This window comes from Lepidochelys olivacea (assembly GCF_965140295.1).
Source record: "Lepidochelys olivacea isolate rLepOli2 genome assembly, chromosome: 7".
NCBI lineage: Eukaryota > Metazoa > Chordata > Testudines > Cheloniidae > Lepidochelys > Lepidochelys olivacea.
In genome coordinates, this window is record NC_140417.1 from 78,691,511 (window position 1) to 78,712,435 (window position 20,925).

Here is a 20,925-nt window from a genome sequence, read left to right on the forward strand (position 1 = left end):
GAAATACAAAATTTAAGTGTGAATATACAATTTTAACTCTACCTCCTTGCTTGAATGCATTATGATAATCTTTATTTGAAAACTAGTGTAGGCTGTTTTAAATGAAGTTGATAACTTATGTAAAATTAATGATGACTTGTTACCTTGGAGACAGAAGTGTCTATGATAGAAACATTTTTATACTGAAATATAGCATAAGATGTCGTAATTAATAATTGTATCATAATGCACACAAGGGAGTAGATTTGCATGTGAAACCCTTAATTCTCACTTCCTGACTTCTGAGCACTTCACGATGAAACCCAAAAGGTTGCTTTAACATAGTAATGTTTCTGAGGAAATCAAAAAAGGTTGCTGGGGCCTAAGGTCCCTGTAAGCTGAGCAGTTGTGCAGCAGCCTATTTAGCGCCACACAGACGCTCAGGGAACCTGCCTGGGGAGCTGACCTGGCCAGGGGGAGGGGCACCACTCCCCCAGCTCCAACCAAGCCTGGCCCCCAACCTGCTGTGACCAGGGGAGGGGCGACCCAGCCGCGGCCCGCACTTTTCGCGGCCAGGGCATCCCAACTCTGCTGCGGCCGGGGCACCCAAATCTGCCACAGCGCACCACCCCCGGCCCCAACTCTGCCACAACCAGGGCACCTGAACCTGCTGCAGAGTCCCTCCTGCAGCCCCAATTCTGCCACAGCCCGGACCTACTGCGGCCAGGGCACCCCTCCCCCAGCCCGAACCTGCTATGACACCCCTCCCCGGCCCAGACCTGCCAGGGCCAGGCCATCTATCTTGTGGCCCCAGCCCTGGAGCTGCCGCGTCGGGGAGAGCCGCCTCTCCCTTCCCCCCTCAAGCCCAGGTGCTGCTGTGGGGAGAGAAAGCTGGGGGGTCCTCTCTCTCCAGCAGAGCTGCAGAGCACCCTCCTGCACCCCAAACCCCTCATCCCCAGCGCCTGCACTCCCAGCCAGAGCCCTCACACTCCTGCCCCACAACCCTTTGCCCCAACCCTGAGCCCCTCATCCCTGGCCCCACCCCATCACATCACCTCCATATTGGTGCACATAACAAAATTCATTCTGCACATGGGTGGGGAAAATTAGAGGGAACTCTGGCTGGGGCTGTAACTAGAAGACAACAGTCAGCACAAAACAATTGCTGTTATCAATATAATTAAGAAACTGAATACCTGCAGACCAATAGACTTCAGAGTCCTAAGTGAAATTAGTTTATTTTTCTATACCTTCATTACAGGTGAAGCTGACAGAGACACCTACAGTTCAGATTGCCTTCCTCTTTCCCTCATGAGGCCTTTTTTTTTAACTGCTTATGACTTGGCCAAACTTTAATCACTTGATATTTTCCAGCCAGGTGTCTGCCTTAGACTGAACTATTTGGAAAAAGGCTCAGCTACAATAGTTCAGCCATTTCTAAGAATGAGTATCAGAAAAAGGAAGATGTTTTGCCCATGTTAAAATATTCTTACACAAACACTGGGAAGCTCAAGCACCTACATGTTGTGAGGCAGGAACTTAAAATTCGGTAGGAAGGTTGCCCTAGTGTTAGGGACTTGCCTTTTGCTACCCCTGTGAAAAGCAAAATTAGACTGTAATATAAGCCTCTGAAAATCAGATTGTTCAACAGAAGTTTGATAAAGACTGGAAGCATTGCTCTCCAAAGGTTTCAACTGAACTGAGCACATTCCTACATCCGAACTGAACTGAGCATGCTGCATCCCAGGTGGCAGAGGCTGAGCAAGCCTTTTTACGCAATTGCTACACCTGGTTGCCAGGGGACACTGTAGCATCAGTCACTGAACTAAATAGTGATGCTGTTGAAACCATCTCAATCCTTCCTCTGCTAACACTCAGGAAGCATGAAGGAGAAGAAATAATCAGTCTGACTCACATGCCAAGGGGTGAGGAGCAGAGGAGGCGGCAGGGAGAGGTGCCAGGGTTGTGTCTCAATAGGAGCAGGGGGTGAGGGACAGAAGCCAGGAGTGTACATGGACAGGAAAAGAGGGGGACAGTGAGGAACACAGGTGGACAAAGGCCAAAGAGTTTATAACCACTGGAGCACACTTCCCTACAGAACCTAGAACTGAACCAGAGTTTCTTGAGTCTCAACATTCCTCTACTATCTACCAAACAGCTGTGAAATCCACTGGCAAAATGAGTGACTTATCCCCTTAACAACGTAAGGACATAAGAATGGACATACTGGGTCAGACTAATGGTCCATCTAGCCTAGTATCCTGTCTTCCAACAGCGGCCAGTGCCAGGTGCTTCAGAAGCAATGAACAGAACAGGACAATTATCGAGTGATTCATCTAGTCCCAGCTTCTGGCAATGAGAGGTTTAGGGACACCAAGAGCATGGGGCTGCATCCCTGACCACCTTGGCTAATAGCCATTGATGAACCTATCCTCCATGAACTTATCTAATTCTTTTTCGAACCCAGTTTTATTTGGGCCTTCACAACATCCCCTGGCAGTGAGTTCCACAGGCCGACTGTGCGTTGTGTGAAGAAGCGCTTCGTTTTGTTTGTTTTAAACCTGCTGCTTATTAATTTCATTGGGTGACCTCTTGTTCTTGTGTTATGTGAAGAGGTAAATAAAACTTCCTTATTCTCTTTCTCCACACCAATCATGATTTTATAGACCACTAGCAAAATCATCGCTGTTCTAAGAGGAACGATCCCAGTCTTTTTACCTTTTCCTCAGATAGAGGCTATTTCATACCCCTAATCATTTTTGCTGCCCTTCTCTGTACTTTTTCCAACTCTAGAATATCTTTTTGGAGATGGAGCAACCAGAACTCATACAGTATTCAAAAGGGTAGGTTTATATAGCGGCATTATGATATTTTCTGTCTCACTAGCTATCCTTTTCCTAATGGTTTTTGACTACTGCTGCACATTGAGCAGATGTTTTCAGAGAACTATCCATGATGACTCCAAGATCTCATTCTTGAGTGGTAACAACTAATTTAGACCCCATCATTTTAATGTATAGTTGGAATTATGGTTTCCAATATGCATTACTTTGCACCAATCAATATTGAATTTAATCTGCTATTTTGTTGCCCATTCACCCAGTTTTGTGAGACACCTTTGTAACTCTTTTCAGTGAATTTTGGCCTTAACTCTCTTGAGCAATTTTCTATAGTCTGCAAACTTTGCCATCTCACTGTTTACCTCCTTTTCCAGATCATTTATAAGTACGTTGAATGGCACTGGTCCCAGTACATACCCTTGAGGGATTCAGCTATTTACCTCTCTCCACTGTGAAAACTGACCATTTATCCCTTCCCTCTTATCCCATAACTGCTTATTTTGCCTAGGAGCCTTTGGTGTGGGACCTTGTCAAAGGCCTTCTGAAAGTTCAAGTACACTATATCCTGGGCACACTATCCCTGGGAGAGGGGAAGCCAAGGGCACACTCAGAGTCTGCTCTGCAACCAATAGGGAATGAGATGCCATTCCCTGGGAGCTCAGGAGAGGTGAGAAGCCATTTTGGAACAGTCTGCAGTGAGCCAGGGAAAGCAACACTGGCTGTGGGGGGGGGCTGGTGACTCCCAGGTCTGCATGCAGGGTTCCTTTTGAGAACTGGCCTTTGGGGACCTGAAAGCAAGATCCCTCAAGTTTGACCCTTTCCCTCTCCAGGGTGACTCCCAGTTTATAGCGTTTTGGTGGGAAAACTTTCCTCAGCCAGGCTGAGGAACCAAATGAATAGGGGGCACTACATTTTTGTAGCCTCTCTAATCTCCCTGAGCATTTCACCATCACCATCCTGGTCAGGTGGTCAGTACTAGATTCCTCCTGCCTCTCATTATTCAAGCATGGAATTTCTATTCATAGAGATTCTATGGTACAGATTAATTTAAGATTTTTTTAAAGTCCTTGTAGTATCTGGTCCCTGTAGTGAATTGCTACCAGTTACACCATTAATTCAAGTGGTAAAGTTTTGTGCTGTGGATCTATAGGTCCTAACCTTACTGATGACCCAATATAGTTTCACATGATGAAATGTTTGTATCTTCAATCTGTATTTTAAAAACCGTAGGAAGTTATGTACAACCACTGCGCCCTCCCCACCCCCAAAACAGCTATGTTAAAAGTCAGTTAAAATTAAAAAAAGTCAAGCATGCAAAAGCTAGAAAAGGCCAGAATGAAGGTTGCCAATGCCCTCTTAGTTTGGTCCCCCTATTCATGTGCATTATGAAACAGTCATCTTACTGGAACACTCATACTTCTATGCAGTTTTGCCAAGAGCATATAAGGGGAAAAAAAACATTTTCATGGACAACTATTGGGAAATGGGCTAACAATTATTTTTGTAACCACTGTACTTGCGCATACAAGCCAGTGACCTTAAAGTACTATTAAAAGTAATAATTAAGAAAGCAGAATCACTTACCCTTCTTAAAGAAGCCTCAGCATTAACAGGAGTTTCTGGATGGACCCATTTAGAGGAGGGTAGACCAAGTCCTGAGTAAGCATGTGTTCCATTTGGATACTGCCAAATAATTGGATAAAGTCCTATCTGATTATATGAAGCAGAAGGATGAGCTTGTCCAAGAAGATGTGGAGACTGGTGCTGTAACATCTGCTGCTGGTGTGCTAATGCCAAATGGCTTAAGCTGCTGGCATGAGCAGTCTCTAGTCGTGGATGGCCACCTAATAAGGAAGCTGTAGGCACTCCAGGTAACACTGCAGGAAGTAGATGAGGGTGATGAACAGAATGGTGAGATGCAGTACTAAGAGAATGAGTGTTAATAGCAGATAATGGAGTCTGATTTGAAGACCCAGTTAACAGATGGGGTGCACCACTTAATGCAGGATGATGCGTGTTCGGATTTAAACAGGTTCTGTGGGATGAGGAATGAAGAGGATAATTATGCTGATGTAAGTAAGGTGAAATGTGATTAGTTCCTGTTTCTTGACCAATAAGAGTGGGATCCCTGTATACTGTGAAATGTTCATTCTTGTCAATAATAAGAGGACTTTTAGTAGCTTCTAACGCACTAACTCGAGTTGGAACCGGATGAAAACTAGACCTAGGCACATCATGCTCAGTTTTATTTGCTGACCTTGATACTCCAGTAACATGGCTGTTCTGATAACTAACCTTTGACTTCACAGTATCAGGAGATTGGGTGAGTTTAGGCTTAACATCAGGTGAAGAATATGACTTTGTTTTAGGATGATCAACTGAAGTACTAGATTTTGACTTCATAGCATCAGAGGCTGGACTTTGTTTAGGTAGTTTACCCTCTTCAACTAATGAAACTACATTTAATGAAGACACAAATGAGCCATGTTGAACTTTTTCTTTTTCAGGATTTAAATGTTCATTTACTGTCGTTTTCATAATCCCAGACTGTATCAAATCCATTTTACTGACAACATCGCTAACCCAACTTTGATCAGTTTCTCGTTTTCTTACTTCTAGAAAATTTACATTTGTAAATTGATGTTTTAAATTGCTGCCACAGGACACTATTTTCTGAAGTTTCTGCAACCCAAAGGTACTTGCAGCATTTTCCTGGCTCTCCTCATCAGAATTGGTTTCAGTAGTTGCATCACCACCACATTTTGGTGTAGGCGGCCTGGGTACAAACTGCTCATTTGTTAACAATTCCATAGTATTCCGATTTTCTACACTGCACTCTTGAACACGTGCATCACTGGCACTCTGACTATGAAATTTCAGCTGCTCTGCTGGACGGAGTGATTTTTTTTCTTGTAGGTCTAATTCAGCTGACTTTGGTCTTTCTGCATCTTGATGATTTTTATCTGCTTGTATTTCATCCCATGGAGACTGCCTATCTATTAGTGTCTGTTCCTCTACCCCCTCACTACTCTGGGATTTTCCTTCTTCTCCATTTATGTTTGAAGTGTTCTTGCTTTTCAACTCATTCTCTGAATTTTGCTCTGATGAAGAATCTGTTAATCTTTTATTTGAATTTTCTGAGTCACTGCTCTCAGAGTAGTCAGAGATATTGTCTGTCCGCACTCTTTTCATACTTAGTTTCTTTTCATCCTCTTCAGGTTTTCTTCTTTTACTAATAAAGTGTTTATGTTTACTTTTGGGATTTTCTGTAGAGGAGAAAGAAATTATTATTACATTTTTAGTCAGGGACAGTTTTAAGAATTTCTCCCCCTCCCCTTTCAAAAATGCTCCTACCTCCTCGACATATATAATCATATTTTTCTTCCTTCATCTTCTCCTCATCAGGCATGCTGCTATCTGAGCCTTTCCTTTTATTTGGACGAGCATTCCGTTGTTGATGGTGCTGGTGAGAGTTCTGTTTTGGTGTTGCAGTTTGGGAATTCATGGCTGGTCTGGGACTATTTGCTTGAGCACGTGTATAATGCCCCTAAATATAATCAAATAATTAATTCACCCAACATGATCCTAATTAATCTGTTTAAATACAGATATTCAACATTTACAATAAACCAAAACATCACTTAAGTAGAAAAAGAAAATATATCTACGTGGGCTGTGTTGCTGTTCTGGTTGGAACGAGACCTGCGACGTGATGTGATGCCAATATTTTCACCTTTCAACAAAGAGTGAACAACATCATCTAGAAAGGTCATCTGAACCATAGAAGGATCAACATTCTGTGGTTCTAACACCTGGTTTATTAAAAGAAGAAGAAATCCATAATTAACAGGTTTTTAAACATAGTCTACCCTATATTTCCTACATCAATGTTTGTGCCAAATACATAGTTCATATGGTACACTGAAAAAGTATCCAAAGGAAAGCCCTAGTTCATCTTGACAAGCTAGCCTGTTGTAAGACTTCTCAGTGGAATGGGGAAGCAGCAAAACCCAAGCATTATCATTTTGTGTTCAAGTTAACAGTTTTATTAGACCACTATTACATTGGCTCCTTTTTCCCCCAAGCTGACAATGATAAACTGAAAAGCGATCAAACTCTTGTTAGAGGATGACCATTAAGCAAGTTTTTAAAAACTGAATACAATCTGGCTATAAAAAGAAGAGGAAAGTAACTGGTGAAAGAGAATGGCAAAATGCAGAGCAAGACGACAGATTCATATAAAGAAATTTGCAAGTTAATTACAAAGAATTTGAACATTAAGTTAGACAAACTTGCATTCTGCCATTTGATTCTGTTGGTCACTTCAAGGAAGACAAGTCATTTACTATATTAACACTAATTCAATACTCCCAGGTTTCTCTTGGAATATAATTCTCCATTTTGCCATGAAAATTCTTGTTTTAAACTTTTAGGAATAGTACCAACTGCAACTGAAAGCTACTAAAATAAATGCTTAATATCACATGACTCAAAGAGATTTTAACTGCTTCTGAAAAAGTTATCATTGGAATGATGGGAAACAAATTCGAAGCAGAGTTGATATTAGAGACCGTTTCTTGGTTCTAGATATTAGAGACTGATTCATTTTAAGCATTTCAATAATCAGGTAATGATTATATAAGAGAACCTAAAATCTTAGACGTTGACTTATTGCTTAAATGCATATTGTTTAAACATAACTTTCAGACTAATAAGGGATATACTTGTATCCATTTGAAGAGAACAGCATAATAAATCTAACACCACCACAACACTTTAAAAAATATCAAACATTTACATTGGGCATAAAACTTTTCTGAATAAGGGTCATAATATTTACCTGGTCATTCATAACAATCATAGTGCGGGTAAAAAGATCATGATGAGTAATTATACCAGTGAACCACTGGGTGGCAGAATCCTGTCTGTATACTCTCACTCGATAGCCGTTTAAGGAATATGGACCTTTAAAAGGAAAATGTTACAGAAAAACATTGAGAAATTCAGCCAAAAAAAATTTTTTTTGATCATGTAGCATTTATAAATGCGCAGGGAATGATTAACAAACCAGATGTGTATCTAGCACACTGGCCAGCCAATGCATTTTACTTCTGATTCAAAAAGACATTTTGGAATACATGGGAATGTTTAACATGATTTGGTGATTCTAAGGTCAATTATGCGAATGTTTTCAAATAACGGTTTTCTTATCTTACTAACACTTGCTGCATCTGTAAAGACAAATCATGAAAAAAACCAAATCACGAAAGGTAACCATAGAAGAGTAAGCTGAAAGGCAAGAGTGTCACAGCAGATTATATGGACACTGTTGAACAAGCTGATCACATGCTCAGATGCCTTTTCAGGAGAAACAATTTAGATCTCTGTGTTTGGGTTCTGCAGCTGCCAAGTTTGTCCATCACTGACCACAAAGTTTATTTCCACTGAGGTAGTTCAGAAAAGCAAAGTCTCTTCTAGTGGCCCCATAACAAGCTGCAAAAAGATGGAAAGAATTGTGTTCTATTTTAAATGAATGATTTAACGGTATATTGCAGGGAGACAAGATTCCAGATTCATAGACGGAGGCAGAAATTGTACTCATTCCTAGAGAAGGAAAAGATCATTCCAGTTGTGTATCATACAGACCTATTTCTTAATTAACATGGACGCTAAAACTTATGCTAAGCTTCTAGCAAAAAGACTGAGTGTCATTTTGCACAAATAGTTTCACCCAGACCAGTCTCAGTTCATTGCTGGCAGGCATCTATCTGATAATCTCAGAAGAACTCTGAATTTGATCTACAGTGTTAATTCTTGAAATTCTTCCTGTGTGCTTCTTTCTATGGGTGCTGAGAAAGCCTGTGACCGGCTGGAGTGGGAGTACTTCAGACAGATTTTAGTAAAGTTTGGTTTTTTAGATCAGTTTTGTAGAGGCATACTGGTCCTGTATACTGATCCTTAAGCATCTGCTTTGGTTAATGGCCATCAGTCATTGCCTTTTAATTTGTCTAGGGAATGACACAGGGTTGCCCTTATCCAACTTGTTGGTTGCTTTGGCAATAAAGCCATATGCAAATAAGTGTGAGAAAATCCACTTAGTAAAGGGCATCAAGACATCGTCTGGATTAGAACAGAAAATAGATTGTATGCTGAGGATGTCTTGTTATATTTGGAAGGTATGTATCATTTTGATTTAAAAAGATGTTGATAAGAAAACAGCCAGCAAACCATAACTTTTTGCCGGGTTCTTTGAATATTAATCTGACCCTGAAAAAGTAATGTACAATGTAGTATATTTTAACATTTTATTGTAACTTTAGCTTAATTTAAAAAAAAGAATTGTGCTCTAGTTTTAAAAAGTGTAAACTTGTTAAAGAAATCTTAAACCTGATCCTTTAAAAGTATATGCACAGTATCTGAACAAATTCAAGTCCAAAAGAAGGCTATGTACACAACATAGATAAGACTGCTCAGCATTTTCATCCTAAAGCATTAAAAATCATGCCTTCTGCTTTCTGAGACTATAGGGTTCATGTTTTCAAGCTTTTTCCCACAACCATGAGCATTAGAAATGTATTCCTCTCACTTTCATTATCTCTGGGCAGGTCTACACTTAAAATGCTGTTGTCGTGCAGCTGCGCTGCTGTTGCGCTTCAGTGAAGACACTACTAGGGTCAAGAGGAGAGCTTCTCCCATTGGCATATTTAATCCACCTCTGCGAGAGACAGTAGATATGTCAACAAGAAAAGCCCTCCTTTCGACACAGATTTGTCTACTCCGTCCGTTAGGTTGGTACAACTGCATCGTTCGGGGTGTGGATTTTTCACACACGAGTGACCTAGTTATACCACTGCAAGTTTATAGTGTATACTTGGCCTCTCTCTCATTACTACAGTATCTGAATGCATCACAAACATTAATTTACCTTCTACGACACCTCTGACAGAAGAAGGGGTGGTTTTAACCCTATTTTGCAGTTCGGGAGTTGAGGCACAAAGATAAGGATCAAATGTTTCCACAATTTTGGGAGCTCAATTTGAGACGTCTAGGACCTGATTTCTAAAATAACTTAGCATTATATTGCACTTGGTATGTTCAAAGCACAGCTCCTATTGACTTCAGTTGCAGCTGTGACTGCTCAGCACTTCTGCAAATCAGACCTCAGGGTCCCAATTTGGATACCCAGAAAATGAGAAACAGAGTTAGTGGGCACCTGTGAAAAAGTATGATTTAAGTGATTTGCTAAATATCACATGGTAACTTTGTGGCAGAAACAGGGATAGTACTTCCCCCAAGGCAGCTTTCAAGTACCTTAACCAGGAGATCATTCTCTCTCTTTCTGCAACCCACTGCCTCATTCACTACACACCTTCCAAATTCTGCAGCAAAAGCAACAGGGACCCTGCAGGCAATAGTGTCCCTCACTACTCAACCTTGATTCACCCCAAAGCAGTTCCACCCTGTGCTCTGAACGTAGAAGGGGTCCAATGGAAAAAATAGTATGTGATCATGTAATTAAAGACAGTAACATAATGCATATAACAAGGGGACTGAATTAAAGTTGCATGGACAAACTTAATCCTGGCATTTGCTAACTTTTGAGAGCTTGACATAGCAACCCAAATGTTTTTAACACAGGTTTTTGCCTGTAGTTTCCTCGGGTTTTAAAAGGGCAAACTGAAAAAACTAGAAAATTCATCATGCAGCATCATATTGACACCCATGATTCATCAGCAGGATTGGAATCTTAGATCCACGACACAGATGTTTGCCACTTGAACTAATGGAGCAACTGATAGCAATAGTAGGTTGTCATCCCATATGTGGACCAGCATTAGAGAGGGATGAGAAACATACTTTGCCAATGGATTTCACTGATAATTGCTGACAGCAGAGGAACCATGAGACTCTGGAATCTTGGATTCCACTCCTGGGTCTGACAGGGAGTGTATCTCGTGGGCAAAGACTCCTCTTCTGCCCATTTTCCCCAAGTTTGACCCTTTTTCTTTCCTGTGCCTTCCAAGAGTTTTCTTGCTCAGCCAGACCTAGTCGCCCCCTGTCCATATACTAATTCCCTCCTCACTCCCAGACTGTTTGCCCAGCCAATGCCAGTGCTCCTCCTGTACCCTACCTACTTGTCAGGTCTGTCTCCTCTCCCTCCCTGTGTTCCTCCCCCACTGCTAGTTCACAGAATCAGTCTCATTGTCCAGCCAGTAACAATCTCCACTCCATCCCGCAAGTTCCTCAGAGTTCTTTCCCATAGCCAGTTCCTCCCCGCACCCTGTTTCTTTACTTGGCTCCTATTCTCCTTGCGTAATCAGTTCAAGTCTCACACTTGCAAGCTCCCAGCCCCAGTCTCCTATATTCCCTCTCTCAGACTCCCAGTTCCAGTTTCTTCTACCACTCAGCCCCTAGTCCTAGTGTCCTTGCCCAGCCAGTTCCAATTTCTCTCCCCTGCCTCCTTGTCTAATCTACTTCCTTTCCCTTTCCCCTACACCAGCTTTTGTGCCCTCTGCATTCACATCAGACAGTTTCCTTCTCCATGCTGCCTGGGTGCCCTCCATATTGGTGCACAAAGCATTCATTTGGTCGGGGTGGGGCCAAGAGGTTTGGAGTGTGGGAGGGGGCTCAGGGCTGGGGCAGAGGGTTGGGTTGCAGGGGTATGAGGGCTCTGGCTGAGGATGTGGGCTCCAGGGTGGGGCCAGGGATGAGGGACTCACAGTTGGGGCAGAGAGTTGGAGTATGAGGTCAAACTAGCCAGATAAATCTGCCCACTTCCTGTTTACAATGTCACCAGAAAGTAAGAATAAGTGTTCCCATAGGACTTTTGTAGCCAGCATTCCAAGGTATTCATGTGCCAGATGCGCTAAAGATTCATATGCCCCTTCATGCTTCAGCCACCACTCCAGAGGACATGCTTCCATGCTGATGACGCTCATTAAAAAAATGTGTTAATTAAATTTGTGACTGAACTCCTTATGGAAGAATTGTAGGTCTACTGCTCTAAGAATGGAGATTCCACCACCTCCCTACGTAACCCATTCCAGTGCTTCACCACCCTCATAGTGAAATAGTTTTTCCTAATATCCAACCTAGACCTCCCTCACTGCAACTTGAGACCATTGCTTAGAATCATAGAATCTCAGGGTTGGAAGGGACCCCTGAAGGTCATCTAGTCCAACCCCCTGCTTGAAGCAGGACCAATTCCCAGTTAAATCATCCCAGCCAGGGCTTTGTCAAGCCTGACCTTAAAAACCTCTAAGGAAGGAGATTCTACCACCTCCCTAGGTAACGCATTCCAGTGTTTCACCACCCTCTTAGTGAAAAAGATTTTCCTAATATCCAATCTAAACCTCCCCCACTGCAACTTGAGACCATTACTCCTCGTTCTGTCATCTGCTACCATTGAGAACAGTCTAGAGCCATCCTCTTTGGAACCCCCCCTTCATGTAGCTGAAGGCTGCTATCAAATCCCCCCTCACTCTTCTCTTCTGCAGACTAAATAATCCCAGTTCCCTCAGCCTCTCCTCGTAAGTCATGTGCCCCAGCCCCCTAATCATTTTCGTTGCCCTCCACTGGACTCTCCCCAATTTGTCCACATCCCTTCTGTAGTGGGGGGACTAACACTGGACACAATACTCCAGGTGTGGCCTCACCAGTGCTGAACAGAAGGGATTAATCACTTCCCTCGATCTGCTGGCAATGCTCCTACTAATACAACCCAATGTGCTGTTGGCCGTCTTGGCAACAAGGGCAAACTGCTGACTCATATCCAGCTTCTCATCCACTGTAACCCCTAGATCCTTTTCTGAAAAACTGCTGCTTAGCCATTCGGTCCCCAGCCTGTAGCGTTGCATGGGATTCTTCCTTCTTAAATGCAGAACTCTGCACTTGTCCTTGTTGAACCTCATCAGATTTCTTTTTGCCCAATCCTCCAATTTGTCTTGGTCACTCTGGACTCTATGCTTACCCTCCAGCGTATCTATCTCTCCCCCCATCTTAGTGTCATCTGCAAACTTGCTGAGGGTGCAATTCATCCCATCATCCAGATTATTAAAAAAGATGTTGAAAAAAACCAGCCCTAGGACCGGGACCCAGGTCCAGCCCCAGTACCGGGATGCTGGCTGTTTAAAACATACAAAACGTTGTGAACTGGATCTCTAAATTACAGGAGCAAAACTTTTTTTTGCAGAAAACAAGGGATTCTACTCGGAAGCTGAATCAAAGTACAACTGCAAAACTATCTAGTACGAATGCTCTCTACATATTTCTCCATCTCCAATTTCATCATCTATCACATTTTCATGTCAGTGCAAGATTGTTCCTTTAAAAATACTGGTGAGGGCTTTTCCCTGTCTTGTTTTAAATGTTCCAGGTAAGGGGCCTTCCACCACTTCCCCTGGAAAACTTACAACAGAATACATTTAGCTGTTTTAGAAGGTTTTTCCTGATACTTAATATAATGGCCAATGGTGTGTCTAACATACCACTGCTTTCTGTTATACCTGTTTGTAGCATACCACCCTAAATAATACTCTCCCCCTCCTTGGTGTTTATACTCTTCAAATATTTATAAACTGTTATTACCACACCTCTTCCTAATTGTCATTCACACAAACTTAACAAATTTAGATCTCTGAATCTTCTATTTTAAATCAGCCCTTTTAGCCTCTTTTTGTTGCTCCTTGCAACTCCAATTTGCGTAAAGCTTTCTGGTATGCAGGTGCCCAGAACTGAATGCAATCCTTCAGTGTGTCAGAGAAAGCACTACATCCTCTTCATTCTGAGATGCAAAGGCCATATGCATGCACCCAAAATTGCATCCACTTTTTATGCTACTGTCTCTTTTTGCAAAGTCCCTTTGAATCTGCAGCACACTGTCAACATCTCTCTCTTTTTGGAAACATCGCTTTCGACGTTTGCCCCTACATTTTGAATATCTGTGTTTAAATTATTTTATTTTGTATGTACTATTGTAGCTTGGAGTTTTTCCAACACACTCTCATAAGTTTTGGCCCATAGTTCTTTATTAGTAGTATTACAGCAGCTCCCAGAGGCTCCACTCTAATCTGGGGGTTCCTTGGATGAGGCATTATACAAACATAGACAGCCCATGTCCAGAGAGTTTTTCAGTCTAAATTAAGGAAAAACATAACAAGTGCACATAAACAGAAGGAGAAGCAGCAGAGAGGTAAGACTATGGTAAAAGTGACAGTAGCACATGATTACACTGACTAACTAGGAGTATAATTTGAACATTTCCAGTCTTTTTTTTTTTGTTTTTTTGAAGACAATGTTATCAATAATTCCTGTTGGCCATTTGCCTGGCCATTGTCTGATGGCAATTTACTGTAGGCGTCATGGCAGAAGTGGATCGTGAGGAGGGAGCTAAAGTATGAGGTAGTGGCTTTATGGATGATTTCAGGAAAGGCACCCTACGCAATAGGGGGACAGAATGAACATGCTTGGACAAACAAATGATTACGGTTCTCATTGTCAGCAGAACAGAGAAGCAACAAGGAGGCACAAAAGCATATAATGGGGGGGGAGGGGCGTGCTACACTGTCACTATCTTAAAGTAGATGTGGGCAAACTAAAGCCTGCGGGCCACAACCGGCCCACGGGACCCTCTTGCCCAGCCCCTGAGCTCCTGGCCCGCAAGGCAGGCCTCCAGCCCCTCCCCCGCTGTTCCCCCTCCTCCACAGCCTCAGCTCACTATGCCGCTGGCACAATGCTTTGGGCAGCGCTGCTGCAGAGCTCAGCCTGACCTAGTGCTCTGTGCTGCGCGGCTGGCTCCAGCCAGGAGACACGGCTGTAGAGCCGCCAGCCACAGGTGCTCCAGGCAACGCGGTAAGGGGGCAGGGAGCAGGGGGTTGGACAGAGGGCGGTGAGTTCGGGGAGGGTGGTCAGAGGGCGGGCGTGTGGATAGGCGTCAGGGCGGTCAGAGGGCAGGGAACAGCGGGGTTGAATGGGGGCAGGGGCCCCAGGGGGGCAGTCAGGAAGGAGAGGGGGATTGGATGGGGTGGCGGGGGCAGTCAGGGGTGGGGGTCCCAGGGAGGCCATCAGGGAACAGGGGTTGGATGGGGCAGGAGTCCTGGGGGCAGGGGATGGAGGGTGCCATCAGGGGGCGAGAAGTGGGGGAGGAGCGATGGGGGAGGGGGCCGGGCCACACCTGGCTGTTTGGGGAGGCACAGCCTCCCCTAACTGGCCCTCCATACAATTTCCGAAACCCGATGCAGCCCTTGGGCCAAAAAGTTTGCCCACCCCTGCCTTAAAGGCTTGAATAACAAACTTGTGATTTGATGTGGTAGTGAAGAGAGAGCCAGTGGAAGGACTCAGGGGGATAACACATTCACAAAGATGAAACAGGAAGAGATTTAGAAACAGCGTTTGAATAGACCTGAGGAGCAAGGTGCATGTCACGAAGGCCAGGGAACAGGCAGCTGCAAGAGTCAAAAAGGAAAACGATAAAAGCTGGATGACAGTTTTAGACATACTGTATGCACAGAAAGAAAAAGGATGGATCTTGGAAATTTTACTGAAAAAGAAGAAGGAGGATTTAAATACAACCTCACTGTGTGGGTTTAAACACAGGGCAGATTTGAAGATGCTGCCCAGTTATGGGCCTGATTGAGTTGGGAAGATAGGTGATGCTGACTTGATAAAGGATGACAGACAACAGAGGGGAGGAAAGGAAAGATGAGTTTATTTTAATAAAATAAGATGAAGCTATTGTAATGTGCTCTCCATGAGGTTACCCTTAAAATCATTCAGAGACTGAAACTGATAGAGAACGTAATGTCTCGCTTTATTGGGTAGGCCACATTGCTGGGAGCATATGATACTAGTGCTCCTTAAACTGCATTGGCTGTCTACTGGTCTCTGCACAAAGTTTAAGGTGCTGGTTATCACCTACAAAAGCCCTAAATGGCCTAGAATATGGTTAACTGAGAAACGACCTCTCCCCATGCCACACCTCCACAGCTGTGATCAGCAGAGGTACTTGAGCTAGAATCCCCTTCATTATAAAAAAAAAAAGAGGGTATTGATAGCAAGGCATTTGCTATGAGATGTGTGAGGCTCTGGAACTTGCTCCAACCCTTGGTTGGAAACAGCCTGATATTTGATGACCTTCTGGGCATGCTGCAAAAACATGTTTCATAGGGTTTTTGACAAGGGTAAGCTTCCTGGAATGATGAAGGGATGAAAAAGGAGCTTTTTTGTAGAGGACAGGCTTGCAGAGTTTCTTTTAAACAATTAATTTAATGATGTTAGTGTTTTGTTGTATTATGTGGTTGGGGTGCCTACAGCTTTATATAGGTGTGTTTTTATTATATTCAAAATAAAATGAATAAGTAGAACGAATTCAGTTTTAGTTCCCTTTGTATTTGGCCCTATCTTGAGTTCATGCTACTCCAAATCCATTATCTTCTGCAAATTTAATCAGCACACTGTAAACTCCCTCTTCCAGATCACATAATATTAAATCTAATACTGACCCTAGTGTCACCACACAAGATACTTCCTCCACAATTGAGTACATTGTCTAATTCCAGTAGTCTTTGTTTGTCATCCATTAGCCAGCATACCATCCATGGAATAGCAATCATGTCTAAGCAACTCAAATTCAGCAAGAGAGAAGATATCAAATGTTTTACTAAAATTCAGATATTAGACCTATTGTGTTCCCTTCATCCACTAATTTTGTAATTTTATCAAAGCAGCAATGAAGTTTGGCATGATTTGTTCTTAAAAATTCTAGCTTCCTTATGCTCATACTTTTAATTTCGTCTGGTTGTTTTGCACATTTTTTCCCTCAAAATTTGTGTTGTTATTTAACTCGGGATTTACTTCTTGATCTTACAAACGCTTACATGACTATAGTAAATGTATGCTACTTTAGAATGATTTATTAGCAAAGTTACTCCAAATAAACCCCTCCCCCTACTTCACATCAGCTTTCACAAAACTTCCATTTTACAAACTAGAAAACCAACAACTTCATGGATTAGCAGCAACTATAGGAATGGGGACTGAGAGTTACAAAACCTCAACTATTTGAAAGCCACATGTCAAAATCTCAGCAGGCCATCATACAGTACAAAATCTGAGAGTGTTTCAGATATAGTTACCGCAATATAATAGTAACTGGTTGGAAAGAAGCACAATTGTAAATGGCAGGCCATTGTTATTAGAGCTGAGCAGTTCTAACGGAAATCATTGTACTTCTGACTAACAGTTTGTTATCCCAAAGAATGTTTCCTTCTTTAGAGCACATAACAGTATAGTGTGGACTAAAAAGAAAACGTGGTTATTATTTATTGATTAAGGCACCATCACTAGTCTCAACACCAAAATCATAAATAAAATGTCCAGCGTTCTGCCTGATGGTATTATTAAACTGCTGTATAGCTATTAAAGGGTGTGACACAAGTTAAAAAAAAACAACCCCCCCCCAAATCTGTGCATGATCATTTACACATTTGCTTGAAAATCTGGGTGTATACTTGCATCACAGCTTTTTTCCCAATTGTGTTTTGTTGTTTTAACAAACTATTTTCAAAGGGCCTAGTTAGAAAAGTTGAACTGTGTGAGATATGCTCTATAATAATACCACTTAGGGATAAATGGCATCCAACCTAGTGCTTTAAAATAGCTACACACATATACACGAAAACAAAAAAAAAAAAAAAAGGAAATACAAAACACACATATTTCTCAAATTACCTTGCATAAAAATCTCCTGAACCTTTTGTTCTTTTACCCAGACTTTTACTTCCTCATGAAGCTGCGGGTTGTCCCTGAGAACTGGGTTTAGACTGTCTACGTCGTCCTAGAGATTTAAAAAAGAACCATATGTTATGTTTATTCATAACATTTATGATGTTTATCTTTCTAAACACATTCCAAAGTACAATTTGAAACAAGACTGTAAAATGTATTGGTTCAATACAAATCCATGGGTTATTTTTAGAAAAATCTCATACGTGCAAGCTGTATTTGTTAGTAGTAAGAGTGATTTTCATGAGGAAAAAAGTACACTGGATCCCATACATGGTCAGACTTACAAGCTATTAATAGACTCACACTTTCATAAATAAGGCCTTCCCTATAACCTAATGTTACTCTATAAAGAGTTCAATGTTTACGAGAACACGGTAACATTTGTTTCAACAAAGTGGCGTTAAAATCAGAAGCCTGAAATGTCCAATTCATATTTTTTTATACACACACACTGCCACTGCAAGAGAGAATTTAAATATTTATACCAACATATAAATGTGCATATGTAAGAAAAGAAAACTACTATTGCTAGTTTTTAATATGACACAGAACCTGGTAAACGGTCTTGATTGAAATAAGACATATTTCAGTTTTGGTCCAAACTGTCATTAGCAAAGATTTTATTTTAAAATAAATTCTCTTTACAATGTACATCTTTGAGTTAATCAGAAAGTATCTAGAAAATTAAATAAATCCATTTTTGGTGGCACTGTCCTCATAAAGGGGCAGATCTGGACACAAATTAACATTTTTTTCCTGTACTTAGAAACATGGTTTATTCAGTCATGGGATCTACTACAACCTGTCAATTCACCTGTGGGCTCTGATATTTTTCTCTCTCTCTTTCAAAGCACAATTACTACTCCTGAATTTGAAATCAGTGGCAGGAGCCCTAGAGTAACTGGGAGGAACAAAAGCCATAGTTGGTGGCTCTTTGAGAAGTACATTGGCAGATCTTGGAAACGGTGGACAGAAGGTACATGTAGTTGTGTGAAGAGGCCCCCATAGAGAGAGAAAATAATTAGAGAGATCCTCAGCACATAGGTTATAAAATATTTTAATAATAACTGCCCATTGCCTTTTAGTGTCTGCTTGTTACCATTTAAAAGTGTTTTCCTTCACCTATACCTTTCTGCTTCCTTCCTGTCTTTTAACTTTTTATCCTTAGAATGGGAGTAGGGATGTGTGAAGAATCTAATTAGAGACCAAAAGATGACACAGACTTGGAAAACTGAAAATCTGTCTCCCACCCACAGTACTGCATAGGCTTCAACTCTTATACCTCTGCCCGCACATACAGCTTACTCCACTTGACATTTTATTATATGTCTCCAATTCATTCAACATGAGGTCACAGCAGCAAAATAAAAGACCATATGTGAAACCTGTATAAAAAAAACACTTGTCCTTTAAGAGATCACCCAAAATATCTCCAAATGTATTAATCTACAAAAATAAAGTATACCTTGAGAAAAATACTTTGAAAACTAGGGTTTTGACAGTACATACTTTCTGTTATTGCCTTCTTGTATTTATATAAAATAATCACATGAAAAGATACTTTTTTAAACAGAAAAGAGTACATTTGAACAAGTTCATTCAGATTTGTCACCCTTTAATAAAGACTGACCTGCATCCAGTCCTATAAGCATTTAATATAGAAAGTTATTCTCTAACAGCATTGACATGTTGGAATGTTTAATACACTCTCGGTAACCACTGTAAAATAAAGCTTCTACTTCTAGCTATGAACTTTCAATTATTATACACACAATTAAAATAATGATCAATAAAAATCACTATGTCAAGGAGAAATTCTAATAATAGAATTTAAGCTCAGTATGTCAGGAAATTCAAAGTAATGGTTTCCACAACCACCATAACTCTACCCCCTTATGCATGTGTTGTATGTCTATATATTAAGTTAAATGTATATGCCAAGTGGCTGAATTATGTTTTTTGTAGTCCACCTTACCTTTGAATTTCCTGATTTTTTTGCATTCACTTGGTCATACATTCAAATGTAATAATGTGTTTTGGAGCTAAACACATTAGTGCTTCATTGCACCCTACAAGAAAGGCTGGTAGAGAGCACAAGAGGAAGGCCATCAGACCTGCACTTCCTCAATTCCTTTTTAAGATGGCATTGCAGACGGTGATGTTGATCTGGAATTATCTAGTTTTACTTCTTAGCGGTGTACTTTCCTAAAGAAAAAAATATAATCCCATTTACCCTATAAAGGTACTTCCTATGATTGGGTCAAGACAGCACAGATCCTGGATTCTTACTTCCTTCTTAGCTAGACTGACGACCAGTCAAACTGTAGAATACTCATGCCCTCTATAGTTCTTCTCTGCCAATTTCCACAGTTTGAGTTCTTCTGTTCTGAAAGAAAATGTGTTAGTCTTGTTACCTCCCAATCCAAGATTAGTCTTCCCTCAGTCCTGGAACTCAAGATTCCTCTGAGTGGATGTCTGTGCTGGCTTGCCACTGTCACAAAAAGCAAATCATCATATAAATGGGATTATAATTTGCCCTTCTGAGATGACTATAGCAAAATCTCTGCATTCTTAATACAGTAGCAGCATCTCACACAAGGGGAGGACTAGACTAAATACTGGCAAGAGAATGTGCCCCAGAGCCATAGAAAGGAAGGACGGGAATGGAGAAGTAGTATTCCCATACTTACTCTCCTTCCAGAAGACAGCTGCATAAAGTAGCATGGCCATAACCAACCTGTGGATGAAGGCTGAATGAAGAATTCCCAGGTCATGTAAGGCTTTACAGAACTCATTTGCTGTTACCATCTCCATCCCACCAAGATGTGGACACAGCTCTAGTGGAGTGGTTTTCTTCCTACCTGAGCAAAAATTATTTGACTTATCTGTTTGCCGCTTGGATTCAGATTCTGACCCATTGTGTGATGACACACTGCAAAGCTTTTAGGACTTTCCTGGAATTTTTGAACAATGCAAGGGAGTCCATTTTCCTAAAAGATCTTAAGCAAATGTTCCAAAGTTCTTCTGAGAACACGAGTATACCTATGCCATAGTATTTCCTTTCTTATAATGTGGTGGAGCAGGCTGGAATTGCGAGCTATACTTCCATAATTCCATTTTAACCAGGCCCCCTCCTGCTTCTCCCAATAGCGGGAGTGGAAAGGTCAGGCAGAGTAAGACTGCAGGACCACAGAGTATGTTTGAGTGCTGAGACAGACAGCACAAGAAACAAACAGTTTCTTTGTCCAAGAAAGCATTTTCAGTCTCCAAATACATAACGAGGCATCCAAGATAGTTGACAGGCAGCTACAGATTACTTGTT

At 41.5% G+C, this 20,925-nt stretch overlaps 1 protein-coding gene across 2 annotated transcripts in view; it reads right to left on the minus strand.

Moving 5' to 3' along the window:
* The window catches only part of JMJD1C (jumonji domain containing 1C), a 303,815-nt gene that overhangs the window by 57,088 nt on the left and 225,802 nt on the right, over nt 1-20,925 (minus strand). For both annotated transcript variants that reach the window (XR_014712455.1, XM_084634509.1), the window contains exons 4-8: nt 17,547-17,652; nt 7,660-7,784; nt 6,488-6,631; nt 6,174-6,366; nt 4,404-6,085 (exon numbers count right to left, since the gene is read on the minus strand). Coding sequence is in view for 1 of the 2 variants with exons in the window: in XM_084634509.1 (XP_084490635.1) it covers nt 4,404-6,085; nt 6,174-6,366; nt 6,488-6,631; nt 7,660-7,784; nt 17,547-17,652 (2,250 nt within the window). In the remaining variant the exon portion in view is untranslated. The remainder of the gene's footprint in view (nt 1-4,403; nt 6,086-6,173; nt 6,367-6,487; nt 6,632-7,659; nt 7,785-17,546; nt 17,653-20,925) is intronic.